This window comes from Cebus imitator, unplaced genomic scaffold (assembly GCF_001604975.1).
Source record: "Cebus imitator isolate Cc_AM_T3 unplaced genomic scaffold, Cebus_imitator-1.0 Scaffold316, whole genome shotgun sequence".
Taxonomy (NCBI): domain Eukaryota; kingdom Metazoa; phylum Chordata; class Mammalia; order Primates; family Cebidae; genus Cebus; species Cebus imitator.
Window position 1 is genome coordinate 2,239,741 of NW_016107631.1, and position 18,458 is coordinate 2,258,198.

Sequence of the window (18,458 nt, forward strand, 5' to 3'; positions counted from 1 at the left end):
TAGCTGGGACTACAGGCACGCGCCACCATGTCCAGCTAATGTTTTGTATTTTTCGTAGACACGGGGTTTCACCATGTTGACCAGGATGGTCTCGATCTCTTGATCCACCCGCCTCGGCCTCCCAAAGTGCTGGGATTACAGGCTTGAGCCACCCGCGCCCGGCCATTAATTTTTTTATATTTTATTTTTTGAGATGGAGCATCACCCTGTCGCCCAGGCTGGAGTGCAGTGGTATAGTCTCCGCTCACTGTAACCTCAGCCTCCTGGGTTCAAATGATTCCCTTGCCTCAGCCTCCCAAGTAGCTGGGATTCCAGGCACTTAGCACCATGCCTGGCTAATTTTTGTATTTTTAGTAGAGACAGGGTTTTACAGTGTTGGCCAGGCTAGCCTTGAACTCCTGACCTCAAGTGATCTGCCCGACTTGCATCGGCCTCTCAAAGTGCTGCTATTACAGGTGTGAGCCACTGCTCCGGGACACTCTGTTCTGATTTTAAACTTCCATAGCATTAACAATTCTTTCCGTAGCATAGTGAGCCTTCAAGGTCCTTGTGTCCTCCAGATTAGGAACTTTGTATTTTGCCACCTTCTGAGTTGAGCTCATGGGGTTGTGGGTGTCTGGGAGCATTGTCCAATATCAAAGAACTTTAATAAAAGGCAGTCCCTTACTGGCAGAGTACTTCTTGACTTCAGGAACAGAACATAAGTGGAAATCTAGAAAAATTATTCTCATTGTTCAGGACTTCTTACTGTACAGCCAAAAGACTGGCAACTGGTGTTTATCTTTTTTCTTCAAGGCCCAGGAGTTAGCTTTATTGATAAGGGCAGTCCTGATCATTAACCTGACTGCGTTTGCATAAAACAGTAGAATTTGCCTGTCTTGTTTTCTTTCTATAAGTCTTGGCCCTTCACTTCTTTATTAATAAATTGTATTGTGGCTTTTTTGGGAGCGGTGGGGGGAATAGGGCAGTTTTGTTTGCATTAAAAACCTGTCCAGGCAGATATCCTTTCTCCTCAATGATTTTGTTTGTTTTTTGATTTTTTTACTCCACTGGGAGATAAAAAAAAATTTTTTTTGAGACAGGGTCTCACTCTGTTATCTAGTCTGGAGTGCAGTGGTGTGACCTTGGCTCACTGTAATGTCCGCCTTCCAGGCTGAAGGGATCATCTCACCTCAGCCTCCCAAGTAACTGAAACTATAGGCACACGCTGCCATGCCCAGCTAATTTTTCTGTTTTTTTTTTTTTTTTTGAGACGGAGTTTCGCTCTTGTTACCCAGGCTGGAGTGCAATGGCGCGATCTCGGCTCACCGCAACCTCCGCCTCCTGGGTTCAGGCAATTCTCCTGCCTCAGCCTCCTGAGTAGCTGGGATCACAGGCACACACCACCATGCCCAGCTAATGTTTTGTATTTTTAGTAGACACGGGGTTTCACCATGTTGACCAGGATGGTCTCGATCTCTTGACCTCGTGATCCACCCGCCTCGGCCTCCCAAAGTGCTGGGATTACAGGCTTGAGCCACCGCGCCCGGCCAATTTTTCTGTATTTTTAGTAGTGTAAGAGTTTTGCCATGTTGCCCAGTCTGGTTTGGAACTCCCGTCCTCCAGTGGCCTGCCCACCTTGGCCTTCCATGAGCAATCATGCCTGGCTCATTAATGATTTTCTTCATGGGTTTGGGACCCCATCTACTGCCTCTTGGTTGGAGTTCTTGACATTTTTTAAGCCAAACTTCTCAAATTATCAGTCATGTTTTGCTGGCATCAAATTCTCCAGCTTTAGATCCTTTACCTTCCTTTTGCTTTAAGTTGTCATAAAATACTTCCCTTTTTCTCAAATCGTATACAAGTATGCTTTCATTATAGTGATTTTGCACCTGTATAAAAGTTGCATTTTGAATATGAGATAAAGAAGGTATTTAGCAAAAATTGCATTGTTTTAGTGCCTACTGGTGTAGCTGCAGTGACGGCCTCATGAATTTTCTCTTTTGCAGTGGTCCTTACACCAGATTCATTTATCTTGAAACGGCGGGCAGCTGCAGTTGCACACCTCAGTCCATGGTATGTATCAAGCAATTGAACATGTTGTAATGTCATGTTCAAATAATACATGACACTGTAATGTCATGACCTTTTTCTACTTCTTGAGAGCACTTCCAGCATCACCAGTGGCACTTCAGATGGGTCCTGGGTTATTACTCAGAGTATATGGTATTGCACGAAACACAGTGAAAAATGTGCTGGAACACAGAGATCAGTTTTTACTGCCATCCGCAGTGTACTAGTGAGATGGACTGTTCACATGGAGATGATTAACATCACAGGGCACACTAGCAGATACTTGGGCTCACCACAATAGCAATGGGAGGTGACTATGAAATTATTATAGTAGTTCAATATGTACTACAGTTAATTTTATGCAATTGTGATTGAATACTGCATCTTTACATTTTTACATTTATTTTGACTCCGGATGGCACCATACACAGTCTAAAGGTGTTTGTATAAGTTTGGTAAATTTTAACTTAGAATAGATTTGTGTATATTTGATGGTAGTAAATCAAATAGACTAATATGCTAATACCTACGTATATTTTATGCATTCCTGGCATGCCTTTTTCTTAATTAGGGTATGTGGTTCATCTGCGAGTTTTTTTAAATTATTGCAAATCTTCAAAATATTTTTCAAGATGTTTATTGAAGAAAATTCTTCTATAAATGGACCCACACAATCCAAACTCATGTTGTTCTAGAATCAACTGAAGTGAGAAGCAAGGCCTAAGCTGTGCCCACAGGGATGCTGGGCAGCTGGAGAATTGGTTCGTTGGTCCTCAGGGCATGGATCCCAGAGCTGTACCACCATAAGCACTCTTCATGGTATCTTCTGTGAGGTCTTTTGGGAGTGCAAGAATCATCATGCAACTGACAGAAGTATTATCTGGAAAATCTCAGAGGGGTTACCTTTGTTTTCTGGAGTATTTTGAGCTGCAAGTTAAGATGGTTATAGATTTGTTTTGGAATATCCAAATGTCAAAATGGAGAGTTTCCTTGGAAGATGTTGGTTGGGGTCTCATTGGGGCATGTGCATCACTGGAATAATCTGTTTTAGTAGATGGTGGTGCCAGTGTTTGGAGGTGAGGTCATTATGAATGGAATAGGGTGTCTTGGGTCATTGAGTTCTCTGGTGTCTTTGTATGCCTTCATTCAGCATGAGTTTATGAGTTGTTGGGGCATGTGGGATTTCGTAGCAGGATATGGGGAACACCATGGAGTATCTGGGAAGGGTGTGGAACCCCATGGACGTCTGTAAGCCAGTCTCAGTGTAGGAGGAGAACATTAGGGCCTCAGACTCTAGTGAAAGAAGGCTTTCATTAGGGAAGGTTTTCTGTGATGAGTCTGTGGCACGGTGGTGACTTAGGGAAGAATTTTCAAAGCATGGTTGTTTCACAGAAAGGAATGTGTTGTTTCCAAGCATTAAACAACATATATTTGACTTTCAGATTTGACTTTTAAAGAATTAATTATATTGACTGAGAGAGAAGCCCAGAAGAGGAATAAAAAAGAAAAGGAGTCAGGGATGGCTCTTACTCAGGTAAAGTGATATTCTTGATAGATTGTTCTGTCTCTTTCCTTTTTGAAATGCAGGGCATTGGAGTTGCAAATCTTCCCTGAGTCTGAAGCATCCTGCCTGATACGTTTGCTCACACTCACCCATGCCTTCTTTCAGACCCTCTTATCTGCACTTGATTCCTGATCTCACAGTGACCTAGTGACATGAGCTTGGGAAGAGGCTCCACTGGGCATGGTTCTGGGAAGTGCTCACACCCAAACATGGATGGAGAGGGGGTCTGGGTCCTGTGATGTCAGTTTTTGGGCAGGAGAGATTGTTTAGGAGCAACCTCTGAATGCACTGTTAGCTCTCAGTAAACCAGGAGTAGAGAAGCTGTATGTGGAAGTCACATGTTAACGCACCTGCTAATGTGTACAAATAACCTCATATATTCTTGAAAGGATGCCTTTAAGCGGAGATCTTTTCTCCTTGACTTTATACCACATTTGAAGCTATAATGAATGAGTCAACTCTTTCTAACTCCACAATCTTAATACCTGGAAATGGAATGAAAAACTAGGTACAGACATCAGTGATAGAGGGTGTTTTATTCCATCATTGAATTTAAAATATGAAATCAACCTGAACATCAGATTAATTTAGCCATTCTCTGCATATCCATCCCACACAGAATGCAGTGTTCCTGCAGGGGCTCTTACCAGCAGTTGTTTTGTAAAACAGTTATAATTTTGCTCAGAGCCAAACTTTTTTGAGAAGATGGAGCCAAATTCTCTCATTCTACCAATTATTATTAAATATTATATTTCTTTTATTTTAAACATCACATGATACATATATTTGTTTTGTGGTAAAAGTCCAAGCAGAGATGCAATTTAGGCATTAAGAAGGTGATACAACATGAGGATGATAGGGAATAACATTTTATTATATGTGAAATTTATACTAAATGAGATTTTAGCTGTTTGCCACAAAAAAAAAAAAAAAAAAAAAAAAGTTAACTGTGAGATATGGATATGTTAATTTGTTAAACTATAGTGAGTTTTTTACTATCTATGCCTTACTATGTTGTGTACCTTAAGGATACACCATAAAATTTATAAGCAAACAAGTGAAAAACAGGGCATCAAGATACATTTCAGTTTTATACAAAAAATATAACCTAAAAAAAGGACGTTAAGGCCATAATTTAAAACTTTACAGAATATGAAATAGCTTCTAGAATGCAGTAAAAGAAAATTGAGCATAAAGTAAGAATTATTTTATTTTTATTTCCACAAAATATTGAAACATCCTCACAGTCCAAGGCATTGGAAAATGGAAATATAAAGAACTTTTATTTTTTCTAGATCCTCAAAGAGAAAAAAGAACATAGTAGTACTGTCTTTTTTTTTTTTTTTTTTTTTTAAAGTCTCACTCTGTCACCAGGCACCAGACTGGAGTGCAGTAGCCTGATCTCAGCTCACTGCAGCCTCTGCCTCTGGGGTTAAGCAATTCTCCTGCCTCAGCCTCCCAAGTAGCTAGGACTACAGGCGCGCACCACTACACCCAGCTAATTTTTATATTTTAGTAGAGACGGGGTTTCACTGTGTTAGCTAGGATGGTCTTAATCTCTTGACCTCATGATCCGCCTGCCTTGGCCTCCCAAAGAGCTGTGATTACAGGTGTGAGCCACCACGCCTGGCCAAGTACCTTTTTTTATTTAAAGAGCGAAATGTCATGTGTCATTGGTGGGAGGGGGCACCCTTGAACTTAGGAGAGTGGGGAATCTAGCCAGATTCATCAAAATAGGAAATGTACCATCCTAGAAGAGTTGATCACTCTTTATCCAGAGGAACCCAAGTTCCTTTTCCTGTGACATCCTTCACCATGCCTCACATTTCCTTGAGGAGCTACTATTGTGAGTTCTGTGACAAGAGTCAGAGGTGTCAGGATGAATTTACACATCATTAGGAGATTTTAGAAAACAGTTCTTCATTGAATGTTCGGCTGGGATATTTTATTTTGCAAGTTTTTGAAATGTACATGTTTTTATGTTAATAAACATGAATAGCTTGTTTTGCATCCTCTTTGGAGCAATTTCTAAATGAAGACATATGAATCTTTTACAATTTTTCACTTTTACAAAGAATGTCACCATGGCTGCCGCTGTGCATGCTGTCTTTACCACAAGCGTCTGAGGCTTCCTTCACAGGCATTTCAAAGAATGATTGCTTATTTTAGGATGGTATACCGCAAAAGCAAAAATAAATTTTTTTTTTATCTTTTTTTGGAAGACCTGGCTCACAGTGTGATTATAAAATACAATGTTTCTTTAAAATCTCATGTTTCTTGCTTACCTTTTCTTTGCATGAATCTTTAATTTGAATTTTTGTGTACATCTTTTTATAGATTATATTTGATTGCTTTTAAAGTTTCAGATTATAAATATCTTAATAGGTTCATATGAAGATTGGCAAAGCCCTCCATTTTCTTTCCAGACTTTTGTTCATTCCTTTTTTATATAACAGTCACATTTTAATAAATTCTGACATATTTTGTGTTCGAATGGCTATAAATTTTTACAGTTATGGGTCTTTAAGTCACCACATCTTCCCATAAGAATTGATTTTGTCAGTGATCATATCTGTATTATCTTTCAGTAAAGTTTGTTTGTTTGCTTACAGTTCAGTAATGTTAGGTGTATTTACATATTTACATTAGTTATTGGACTTTCAGAATGCATATGTTCTTGGTACTTGAGGGTTTCCCCATGAGCCCCTTAGGTGCTCTTTATTTTCTTTATTTTTTATAGTTTTTGTTTTCCTCCCTGTCAGAATCCCCTTTAAGTTCACTGATTCCCTCTCCTGCCTAATTAAGTCTGCTGTTGAACTCACCTAGTGAATTTTTGAATTCAGTTACCGTATTTTTAGCTCGAATTTTTTTCTTTCTGTTTTGTTTTCAGGCAGGGTTTCACTCTTGCCCAGGGTGGAATGCAGTGGCATGATCTTGGCTCTCTGCATCCTCTGCCTCCTGGATTCAAATGAACCTCCCACCTCAACCTCCTGAGTAGCTGAGACTACAGGTGTACACCATCACGCCTGCCTAATTTGGTTGGTCTCAGAACTCCTGGGCTTAAGTGATTCTTCCACCTCAGCCTCCCCTGAGTAGTGGAATTACAGGCATGAGCCATGGTGCCCAGCCTCAGAATTTCTTTTTGATTCTTTAAAGTTGTTAATGTCTGTTGATATTCTTCTTTGCATGTATAGTTCATACAGTTTTCTTGATTTCATGAACTTGTCTGTGTGTGTGCTGTCTTTTAACTCATTGAGCATTCTTGTGGCTGCTATTTCAAATTCTTCGGTAATTCAGAGTCAGTCCTCTGTATTCATGGCTTATGCAGCCACGAGTGGAACCAACTGTGAACTACAAATAGCCAGAAAAAAATGGTTGGTTTCGTCTGTGTTGAACATGTGTAGTCCTTTTTTTTCTTGTCATTATTTCCTAAACAATGCAGTATAACAACTACTTACATAGCATTTACACTGTATTAGCTATTATAAATAATGTAGAGATGATTAAAATCATATGGGAAGATATAGGCAGGTTGTATGCAAACACTATGCCTTTTTATATAAAACACTTCAGTATCTGTAGGAAAAGATGGCCGGGGCAAACTATGGTGCAGTAAAATAAAAGCAGAGATCAAGCAGTAACAGGAGGCCTATAGTAAGGACCATCTAACGGTGATGCAGCAGGAGTGGTGGGGAACAAACCTCTTGAACACCTAACTGAGGAAGAAGTGGCTTTTTATTCAGCTGGGAGTTGTAGGGGTGCTACAGCCTCATTCCTTGAGCTCCCTGAGCTGCAGCTTCTTTGAGCTGCTAAAGGGGAAACTGAGGTGGAACTATGTCATTGTCCATTTGCTGGAGTCTGACCTTACAATCTTTTGGCTTTATTGATTTGCTAATTCATATGCAGCGTGAGCGGGAACCAGCAAGGGAGGGGGGCTTATAGAGACAAGACAAAAGCAGCAAGCTGTTTGTTAGCAGAGGTGTTTCCAGGAGGGAGCCTGGTCTGTGGAGATGTGGGCTCATGAACCAGTGCTGGGCTCCAGCCGGCAGAGATAACATTCATTTGCAGCGCTTTTTAGGTTAACAGATAGCAGAGATGCTGGGAACTAAAAAGGGAGTCATTTTCCCAGCTCTTCGGTATTTAATTTTTTTTTTCCTTCTTCACCCTCCTTCCCATCTGGAAGGTGGGGCAGAAGAGGTGAAATTGAAGGAGGTGAGGGGGGTCTCCCCTCTCACCAAGACCCCACAACTGTAGACTCACTGATATGTGATCTCAGCTTGGAAGAGCTGTAGGCACTTTACCACAGTGCGTAAGAACTTCCATGTGAGGTGATCCCAGCAAAACTACTGGGCAGGAATTCGCAAGATGCTGGGGACCCAACCTCTTCTCCAGAATGTCTAGAAGGTGGGACATGGAGTCAAAGGAGATTATTGTCAAGCCTTATTATTTAATGTGTGTGCCCTATTGGGTTTCAGACTTACATGGGAACAGGTACCTCTTCCTTCCTGTTTCTCCCTTTTGGAATTGAAATATCTAACCTGTGTCTGCCCTACTATTGTACTTTGGAAGCACATAACTCATTTGATTTCACAGGTTCACAGCTGGAGAGGAGTTTGCCTCCAGATGCAACACAGCTTTGAGTCTCACCCATATCTGATTTCGATTATAATGAGATGCAGCTCTGGAGTATAGACTTTTGAATTAGTAGTAGAAAACGTTAAGGCTTTGGGAGTCATTGGGATGGAATGTATTTTGTATGTGAGAAGTACATGAATTTTGGCAGGCAGGGGTAGAATTCCATGGTCTGAGTGTTTTTCTCTCCTCCACAATTTATGTTCATACTGAATCCCCAATGCCCAATCTCCAAGAATTATGAGGTGTGGCCTTCAGGAGGAGGTTGGATCCTGAGGGGTCTGCCTTTGTCCATGGGATATGGTGTTCTTTTCACTGAGATATCAAAAGGCTTATTCTAGTGAGTTCACTGCTTTTTGCCCCTTTTGTCCCTTCTGCCATGTGGGGACACAGCATTCCTCATCTCCAGTGGATGCAGCAACAAGACGCCATCTTGGAAGCAGGGAATATCCCTCAGCAGACATCAGTCCTGCTGGCACCTTGATCTTGGATTTCGCAGCCAGCGGAATCATGAGAAATACATTTCTGTTCATAAATTAGTCTGCCTTATTTTGTTATAGCTGCACAGAAAGACTAGGACATACTCTGTTATGTAACTGTTGGATTCTGTTGATTCAGCTCTAATTTTCAGACGTCTAGGTTCAGGTGCTTGCTCTGCTGGTTGCAGGTCGTTGACCTAGGCAAGTTTCTTAGTGTGTCTGTGACATAATGGTCTTCTAGTAAGATGGGAAGAAATCTTTCTGTCATTGGTTATTATGTCGTCATTTGAATTAGAACATGTAAAGCATTTGGAGTAATGCCCGGCACGAGAAATGTTCCAAAACTTTAGACGTTGCTGTTGTTCTTGTCATTACAGTTCTTAGTTTCTGACCTTTCTTTAGAGCCACTAAGAGCATTGTCATCTCTGAAGATACCACTTGTATTCTAGCTCATCCAGACACCCTCACTAGGTGTATCAGATATAATATCTAATACTTGCATGGGGATAACCATGTGTTTATTTCTTATTTTGTCCACAAAAATTCTAATCTCCTATTGAATTTTATAAAAACTAAAATTAGGGACATATAATTATCTCACAGTTGCTTTTCATGAATATGTCAAAACACATACTTCAATCAAATTGATGTGACCTTCTCTTCTCATTTTATGTAAAGATAAGAGCTCATTCATTGTTCATCATTGAAATGTGTTTTTCATTTCAGGGATCTTTGACATTCAAGGATGTGGCCATAGAGTTTTCTCAGGAGGAGTGGAAATACCTGGATCCTGTTCAGAAAGCTTTGTACAGGGACGTGATGTTGGAGAACTACAGGAATCTGGGATTCCTGGGTGAGGATAATTTTCCTCCGGAAGTTAGGATATTCCCTTGTGCATTTTTGTTACTTTCCTTATTATAGGAGGTCCTACGTTATTTGACAGAGATTGAAGCCTTGTTTGTTCACAAATAAAAAGCTTCATAATGCTGTATCTGGCCTTTAACTGTCCCGTTTCTATGGATATTCTGCTTCCTTCTTTGTACATAAGTGGTGGTTCTAGAACTGATGTACATATAAAACCTTATAGCACATTTAATATAGCAAATTCCCTGTTCCTGTTTTCTATCCCTGTGCTTTTTTTTTTGAGACACAGTCTCAGTCTGTCACCCAGGCTGGAATGCGGTGGTATGATCTCAGCACACTGCAAACTTAGTTTCTTGGGATCAAGCCATCCTCTTACCTCAGCCTCCCAAGTAGCTGGGACTATGGCTGTGCACCACCATGCCCAAGTAGAGACAGGGTTTTACTGTGTTGCCCAGGCTGATCTTGAACTCCTGGGCTCAAGCAGTCCTCCCACCTTGGCCTCCCAAAGTGCTGAGATTACAGGTATGAGCTCGTATGCTTGGCCTGTCCCTGTGTTTTTGATTCATTATTTCTTGGGAGAGGGCTAGGCGTCTGCATCTTACAGTGTTCCTTAAGCATTCAGAGGGAGGCAGTCAATGGATGAGTTTGTGAAACATTTTGTAGATTCAACTGCAGTGTTTTCTCTTCAACCTAAATGTTAGTCTGGGTTCTGGAAAAACCATGGGACATCTTCTTTCTTTTTTTATAAGCAGGACTCTGTCTTCCTGACCTGAATATTATCTCCATGTTGGAGCAGGGAAAAGAGCCCTGGACTGTGGTGAGCCAAGTGAAAATAACAAGGAACCCAAATTGGGGGGAATACATGAAAGATGTGATCACAGGTAAGAGTTCAGATGGGCACAATGGAAGCAGCACCATGAAATTGTGTAAAACTGCAAGTGGGAGAGTTCTGTAAGGAAACAAATTTGATTTTCTATGAGCTCTAAAATTTTTCTTCTTTCCTGTTTATCACTTTACTCCCCAGACATGTATAAGTTTATCATTTCAGTCTCCAGTGGCGCTGCAGCTCAAACAGAGCAAAGGACAAGACTATTATGATGGATCACAGTGTCATCTGTATTCTGTGAACTCTGATGCTTTGACTCTGTGGCATGGGAAGGACCTTTTCAAAAGAGTCTCTTTCCTGTGTGGCCTCTCCTCCTGTTCTTGATTCCATCTGATGCTCAGTTCCCTGATTCATGTACATTAGAGCTGAGGGCTCCATAGTCCTGATACCTGGAGCTTTTCTGGTTCCACCCCATTTCCTATACATGAAAGTGCTGGTCCAGAGATGGGGAAACATTGGTTACCCTTTCTTTGAAGCTGGGATCCTGACACTGCATGGGACTGTCTTCAGCTCTGTCCGTCTGTTCAGGTCCCTCAGCCATTTATTCAGTTCTTCTTTGAACAATATTCTTGGGTTTGTGACAGGGGAGTCAGTTGGGTTTCCTGAGATTGTTACATAGAAAAACTGTAAAGATAGTTGACACAAAGTTCCTCTCTTTATTCTTAATCCTACACGGGGAGCATATCTCTGTCTTCAGACTCTTAGGCTGGGATCTGTGGACAGAGCAGAGTATCATTTTGAGATCCCTCCTAATACAACTCCTGTGTTTTTCTCTGTCTTGTTTATGCCTTGGCTCTTCCTAATTTTATATTGTCTTTTATGTTTGTGTGAATTTTTGCCTCTGAGACTTGCTTTGGATAAACAGATTTCTAGGGTCCGACATTTTATCCTTTTTTCTGCTATGATAACCCATCTTGGGGTTATGAACATCCTGTGGACTATCTCATGGAGTGGGTTGACTGGGTAAGAGAAAATTCTTGAAGGAGAGCACTTTGAGTGATAAGTTTTAACATCATCTTGCGATATACAGTAGTGACTATTAAAGCCAGAGTAGAATGGTCAGGATGTATCATGATATTCAGATAGAGAGTATCACAAGAGCCTGGTTTTTGAGAACTGTCACAAAAGTGTCTCTCAAGGGTACTGTGGCAATGTCGATCTCATATACTAATGGTCCTCATTTTTGAGGTAGTGGTGAATGGTGTAGGAATTTCTCCCAGGGGTAACACTGTCCAAGTTCACAGCTTCATGTCTGCAGGGCGGTTGCCTGAACCACTGCTCGTGCCACACTTTTCTTCCCCAGTATTTTCCGTTTACAGTGAGTATGTCTTTGATCTTATTGAGGAAGCTAATGAAGTTGAATGAGGCTTACATTTTTTAAGTCCACAAAATTTGCTTTAAGCAAACATTGCTTTCATCTGGTGCATTTTCATGTACTATAAGTATACTTTGTTTTTATTTATTTAATGATCTGTTCCATATTTTTGAGGATACTCAGTTTTCTTTGTTTTATGTTTCTATGTATGGTAGTATTGTGTTGGGGAATGTGCGGCACTCAGCCTTACATCTGGCTCCCAATGTTTCAAGCATATTGCGAACTGTGGCCCAGGTTGCAATGGCCGAGGGGGCCATCTCATTACCCGCACTCCTGGCAATACGAAGCTGATCACCAATTTCATCCCAGTCCTGCAAGTCAAGTGTACCTTCAGCTGGGAACCATGGACAGAGAGAATCTATAAGATTGAATAGCTCAACAAGCTTGTCTGAGGAGACTGAAATACCCCCCTGCCTTAGTAGGGTTTTAATAAAGGAAATATAGGAGTCATACTTAGAGTTTGTTTGTCCCATTTTAACCCCGAGATTATTGTGAGCGTTACAAAAAGCCAGTCCCACTTTTCTTACCAAACGCCCAGGAATCCAGCGCTGAATTCTCCACAGTAGTAGCTCTGACAGCTACGCTAAGCACAGCAATAAGGAACCCACAAGTTGGGTGCCAGATGTAGGGCACGTTGGGAGCCAGATGTAGGGTTGAGTGACCCACAGGGTCGTGGGGTGAGCCTTATGCTGTGCTGAGGCGCAGGATCCGAGAAATAAAGAGACAGGACACAGAAGTACAAGGAAAATGCAGCTGGGCTCAGGGGGCCATGCCACCTATAAGTGGCGAGCGGCCAGCGAGGCGCCTGGCGAGGCGAGGCCCCGAATGTCCAGAAGCATGAGTAATTATTGTGTATAGGTTAGGGGGTAGGGCAGTGAGTGAAATCATCTTTAAGGATAGTGATAGGGTCGTGAGCAATAAAACATAGGGTCCACCCCCATTAGGCCACCGAGGCTTGAAGGTGGGCCGTGCACAGTGAAGAGGGTGCAGTGTGCCATACTTCTATCTATGGGAAACTACTTCTAAGGAAGATTTATGGGAGGATGCTTTAAGTCACATAGCAGTGACAGAGCTGTCAAGGTTACTGCCACCTTCTGGCAGCTTCCAATGGGTTCTATGGGAAGATGCTTTTCAAGCAGCACAGTAGCAAGAGCTGATAAAGTTCACAATCACCAAGGTGGATTGCCGTTCTGAGGGCAGCTTTCCACAAGAACTGGAGCAAAGTCCGGCAAGTCCCTTTATCAGGAGGAGTGGCTCTCACCCCAAGCCTGCCATACAGCTGGTGTCTTTACAATACTGAACGCTGCCGCCTGGGCCGTGGATTCTTGTCCTGGTATAACTGTTTTCCCTTAATTCATGCCTTGCACTGTATCTGCTCTAGGCATTCCTCTGATTATAAGCTGCTTATTCCTTAATTCATGCTCTGTACTGTGTCCACTCTAGGCATTCCTCCGATTATGAACTAAGATATAATTACAAGTATATATGTAGGGAAATATTCTTTAGGCACTCATACTATCAACTATTATATGATTATATATAGAGGATTATATAAAGGGATACTTCAAGCCCTATTTCTATAAACTAATATATGATTATATAAAGGATTATATAAAAGGAAATAGCTGAGTAGTAACACTATAAAGTGAGATATTCCTCAAGCCCTAACTGTGCCAGGGCTCTGCTTAGCTCTCATTCCTCGGTGCCTATATGGGGGGTTACCCACAGGGGAATGCGTATTGTTTTATGTATTTTACTAGAGTTCCTTCTTTAGTACAGATGGTATAGCTTAACAGCAGTTTCCCTAAACTTACACAAACAACATGCTATTGTGTTAAGACAGTTTCGGTTCATTCCTTTTGCTTCTGTTTCACCTGACTTAGTTCCTATTAAACTATATATTTGTCAATTAAATTGATTATAGTTTTTAAATTGGAAAGTTTTAATATCTCAAACATAATTTTTTAATTAAGTTACTATCTTAATTGTGGAAATACCATTTAATAGATTGATCATTCTTTGTTATATAAGATACATTACTTTTCTGTAGTATGTCTCAGTTTCCTAAATGTAACTTGCTGGGTTTTGTTTAAATTGCACCGTTTCTTCCTTTCTTGGAACAAATGCTATATTATAATAACTATTCGCCTATATACATTCATGCCCATCATGTTATACTGAATCATTATTTAAAATATATTTTACATTTAGCCCATTTCTTGCACTCCAAGAACTTCTCTACTATTTATAAAACCATTATGTTTTTTCATGATGGTCAAGCAATGAGGAATAAATTCTCTTAAAAAACTTGTATTGGGCCAGGAGTGGTGACTCATGCCTGTAATCCCAGCACTTTGGGAGGCTGAGGTGGGCAGATCATTTTAGAGTCTGAGGTCAGGAGTTTGAGACCAGCCTGACCAACATGGTGAATCCCTGTTTCTACTAAAAATACAAAAAAATTAGCCTGGTGTGGTGACACATGCATGTAATCTGAGCTGCTTGGGAGGCTGAGGCAAGAGAATTGCTTGAACCCAGGAGGCTGAGGTTGCAGTGAGCCAAGATTGCACCACTGTACTTCAGCCTAGGCGACAGAACAAGACTCTGTCTCTTTAAAAAAGAAAAAAAAATTTTTATTTTGTCCAGAAAAGTTTTTTTCTAGGTTTTCTTCTAGGATTTTTGTAGCTTGAGGTCTTACATGTAAGTCTTTATTCATCTTGAATTAATTTTTGTATATGATGAGAGACAGGAGTCCAGTTTCATTCTTCTGTATACGGCTAGTCAGTTTTTCTAGCACCTTTTATTGAATAGAATGTCTTTTCTCAACTGTTTTTGTTGAGTTTATCAAAGATCAGTTGGTTGTAGGCATATGGCTGTATTTTTGTGTTTCCTATTCTGTTCCATTGGATAGCTTCTATTTTAATGTTAGCATTTGTATCTATACATTTTCTATTTCAGAACTGTTTTTTCTACATTCATAAGTTTTGATATGTTCTATTTTCATTTTTTTTTGTTTTGAGATTTTTTTTTAATTTCCCTTGTGATTTCTAATTTGACATATTGGCTGTTTCACAGCATGGGTTTTGTTGTTGTTGTTGTTGTTCTTGTTTTTTTTTCTTTGTTTTTTTTTGAAATGGAGATTTGCTTTTGTTGCCCAGGCTAGAGTTCAGTGGTGTGATCTTGGCTCACTTCAACCTCTGCCTCTCAAGTAGCTGGGATTACAGGTGTCTGCTACCATGCCCAGCTAATTTTTTGTATTTTTAATAGAGACAAGGTTTTACCATGTTGACCAGGCTGGTCTCGAACTCCTGACCTCAGATGACCCACCCACCTCTGCTGCCCAAATTGCTGGGATTACAGGCATGAGCCACCATGCCCAGCCTAAGAATATGTTGTTTCCACATATTTGTTGATGATCTAATTTTCTTCTGCTGTTGATCTCTAGTTTTATTTTATTATGATGGGGTAAAGTTATGCTTTACAATTTTAGTCTTTAGTTTTAAAACTTTTTCTTTTCAAATATTTCTTTTGAAGAATGTTTCATATGAAGTTCTGAAAAACTTGTGCTTTTTTTGAGTGATGTGCATATATAGATTAGGTCCAATTTGATGTATAGTTTAGATTCTGTAGTTCCTTATATTTCTTCTGTCTGATTGTCCTATTTTTAAGTAAAAGTGGGCCATTGAAGTCTCTTATTATTACTGTGGAAGTATTTCTCTTTTTAGTTATGTTAATTTTGCTTTACATTTTAAGGATATCTAATATTAGGCACATATTATTATATCCTCCTAGTGAATTACCCCTTTAATCATTATATAATGCCCTTCTTTGTCTCTTGTACCAGTTTTGACATAAAGTCTATTTCAACTGATATCATCTTAGCCTCCATTCTGTTACCATTTATAGGAGATATCTTTTTTCATCCCTTCAATTCAGCCTATGTGTGTCCTTTGAATTAAAATGAGTCTTTTCTGGATAGTGTGTAGCTGAAGCCAGTTTTAAAAATTCACTCAGCCAGTGTCTGTCTTCTGATTGTGGAGTATAAACCACTTACATTTACTATAATTACTGATAGAAAAGGACTTATATTGCCCTTTTGTTAAGTGTTTTCTGTATCTCTTTTAGAATTTTGTTGTTCTTTCTCTTACTGCCTTCGTTTTTATTTAGTTGATTTTTTTCCCTGAAATAGTTTTATTTCCATTGTGCGTGTCTTCTATACATTTTTGTGGTTACTGTTGCAATTACAGAAAACACTTTAGCTTTATAACATCCTATTTTAAACTAATAACAGCTTAACTTCAGTTACATGCAAAAATGACTTTTTTACAGATCTGCTTCCATGTTGTGTTTTTGATATCCCAGATTACGTTCATCATATATATACGTGTATATATATACATATATGTGTGTGTATATATATATATGTATATATATACTGTGTCTCTATTAACGTATATTTAAGCCTTGACAAGAGTTTCCTGCTTTCTTTGTTTTCTCAAACAAATCTTCACCTACTGGGCTAGGGATCCTCATTCTGCATCCCATATCTCCTTAACATTTTTGTACTGTCAGTAAGGTTTTATGGTGTCTTTATGTGTATATACACAATGAATTCATCCATCTCCTCTTCATGGCTGTTTTCTGTTTTTTCTTCAGGATTGAAATGTAAGAACATTCGTTTACATATCTCCTGATATGTAGGGTTGTTAAACATATACCTGGAAATAGAACTCATGGGACATGCAATTTGATAAATTTCATAGCAAATATTATAGAAACATAAATGTTAGTCTTCCCATATCATCACAGTACCTTCTTTTTAATTGTCCTCCCTTGTTGTCCTGCACCCACAGTATAATTCTTATGTTTACGTATTAGTCAGTATAATGCTACTTCTATATTTTCTTCCAAAGCCAGGATTTTAGCTGTTCCTTGTGCAATTATATTCCCACAGCTCTGCAAGCACAAACGTTGCTGCCCCATGTTCATTACTCCTTGCCCTCTCCTCTTGCCCTTTCTCCTCCTGGGCCTTTCTTAACATATTGCTTTGGTCCAGATGGACTATGCAGTTACTGACTAGCGTATAACTTTATACTCACATTATTGCAGAACTCCCTCACCTCCCATGTGACTCTCACTCTGCAAAGGGTGACCCCTCTACTCATTCGCTTGACCACTTTCTGATTACACTGCCTAAATCAATATGTGCAGGGGACGATGACTCAGATACTGTTCGTTATTCATGATGGATGGCTGAATAATGCTTTTGGCAACACCATTTGGCTTTTGAAGTATTTATTTCTACATTCTTGATATTTGGGTTGACCTCTTATCTGCACTGCTTGTTTGGGAAGTTGTTGGTTTTTTTTCCTCAGAACATGCCACTTTAGGGAAGTCGTTTTTAAAAACATGTTTGATCCTGCAAACCCAGGTTCATATCTTTGTAAATTGGGCATAGCTATTTACTTTTCAAGATAGAAATTTACTTTTCAAGGATCTGGGTGGTGCAAAGTTCAACATGTTAGAACAGCCAGCTACTTTGGTTCTTGGTGTGGGTTTTTTTCTGGTGTGCCATGGCTAACTCCCTCTGTGTCCTCATGTGGCAAAGAGATAGACATGAAAAAGCTTCTCTAATTGCATTTCTGAAGTTCTAGGCACCATCCTGACCTAATTGCCACCCAAAGACCACACTACCAAATACAATGTCATTGAGGATTGGGTGCTTATCATAGGAATTTTGGCAGACATATGTCTTTATATCAGAGCAGTCTACATTGTATCTGTAAGTTTTCATTTTGCAGTTTGTTCCAAACAGTGTTGTCTTTTATCTTAGTTCATACATTTTCCAAGTGCAATCTCTGTATCATATATATTTTGTGGCCAATGAACTAGATAATTAAAGACAATGAATAGGACTGGGCGCAGTGGCTCACACCTGTAATCCCAACACTTTGGGAGGCAGAGGTGGGCAGATTGCTTGAGATCAGGAGTTCCAGACCAGCCTCGGCAACATAGCAAAACCTCGTCTTTACCGAAACTGCAAAAAAAAAAAATAATAACTGGGCATGATGGTGCACATCTGTGGTCCCAGCTCTCAGGAGGCTGAGGTGGGGGATCACTTGAGCCTGTGTGTTGGCAGTTGCAGTGAGGTGAGATCATGCCACTGCACTCTTCAGCCTGGGTGACAGAGTGAGACTCCATCTCAAAAAATAGCAAAAAAAAGACAGTGAATACATAGGGAGTTGCTCTATTGTTTGCTGCATAGTTGTAGGCATGAAATCATAACTGGGAATTCTGATTTCCTTTCCCAAGTTTTATTCTTTTTTTTTTTTTTTTTTTTTTTTTTTTTTTTTTTTTTTTTTTTTTTTTTTTTTTTTTTTTTTTTTTTTGACAGTCTCTCTCTGTTGCCCAGGCTGAAGTGCACTGTCATGATCTTGGCTCACTGCAACCTCCCCATCATGGGTTTATGTGAGTCTCATACTTCAGCCTCCTGAGTAGTTGGGATTACAGGTGTGCACCATCACACCTGGCTAATTTTTTATATTTTTAGTAGAGATGAGGTTTCTCTTTATTGGATAGTCTCAAACTCTTGGCCTCAAGTGATCTGTC

General features: G+C 39.9%; 1 protein-coding gene across 7 annotated transcripts in view; it reads left to right on the plus strand.

Moving 5' to 3' along the window:
- Positions 1-18,458, plus strand: part of ZNF841 (zinc finger protein 841) — a 71,386-nt gene that overhangs the window by 48,713 nt on the left and 4,215 nt on the right. For 2 of the 7 annotated variants that reach the window (XM_017503886.2, XM_017503893.2), the window contains exons 2-4: positions 3,495-3,586; positions 9,454-9,580; positions 10,341-10,472. In XM_017503886.2, coding sequence (XP_017359375.1) covers positions 3,572-3,586; positions 9,454-9,580; positions 10,341-10,472 — 274 coding nt within the window. In that variant the 5' untranslated portion in view covers positions 3,495-3,571. Of the gene's footprint in view, positions 1-1,988; positions 2,056-2,083; positions 2,872-3,494; positions 3,587-9,453; positions 9,581-10,340; positions 10,473-18,458 lie in introns of those variants that run through there. The other 5 variants (XM_037729724.1, XM_017503888.2, XM_037729725.1 and 2 more) reach the window with 5 other exon arrangements.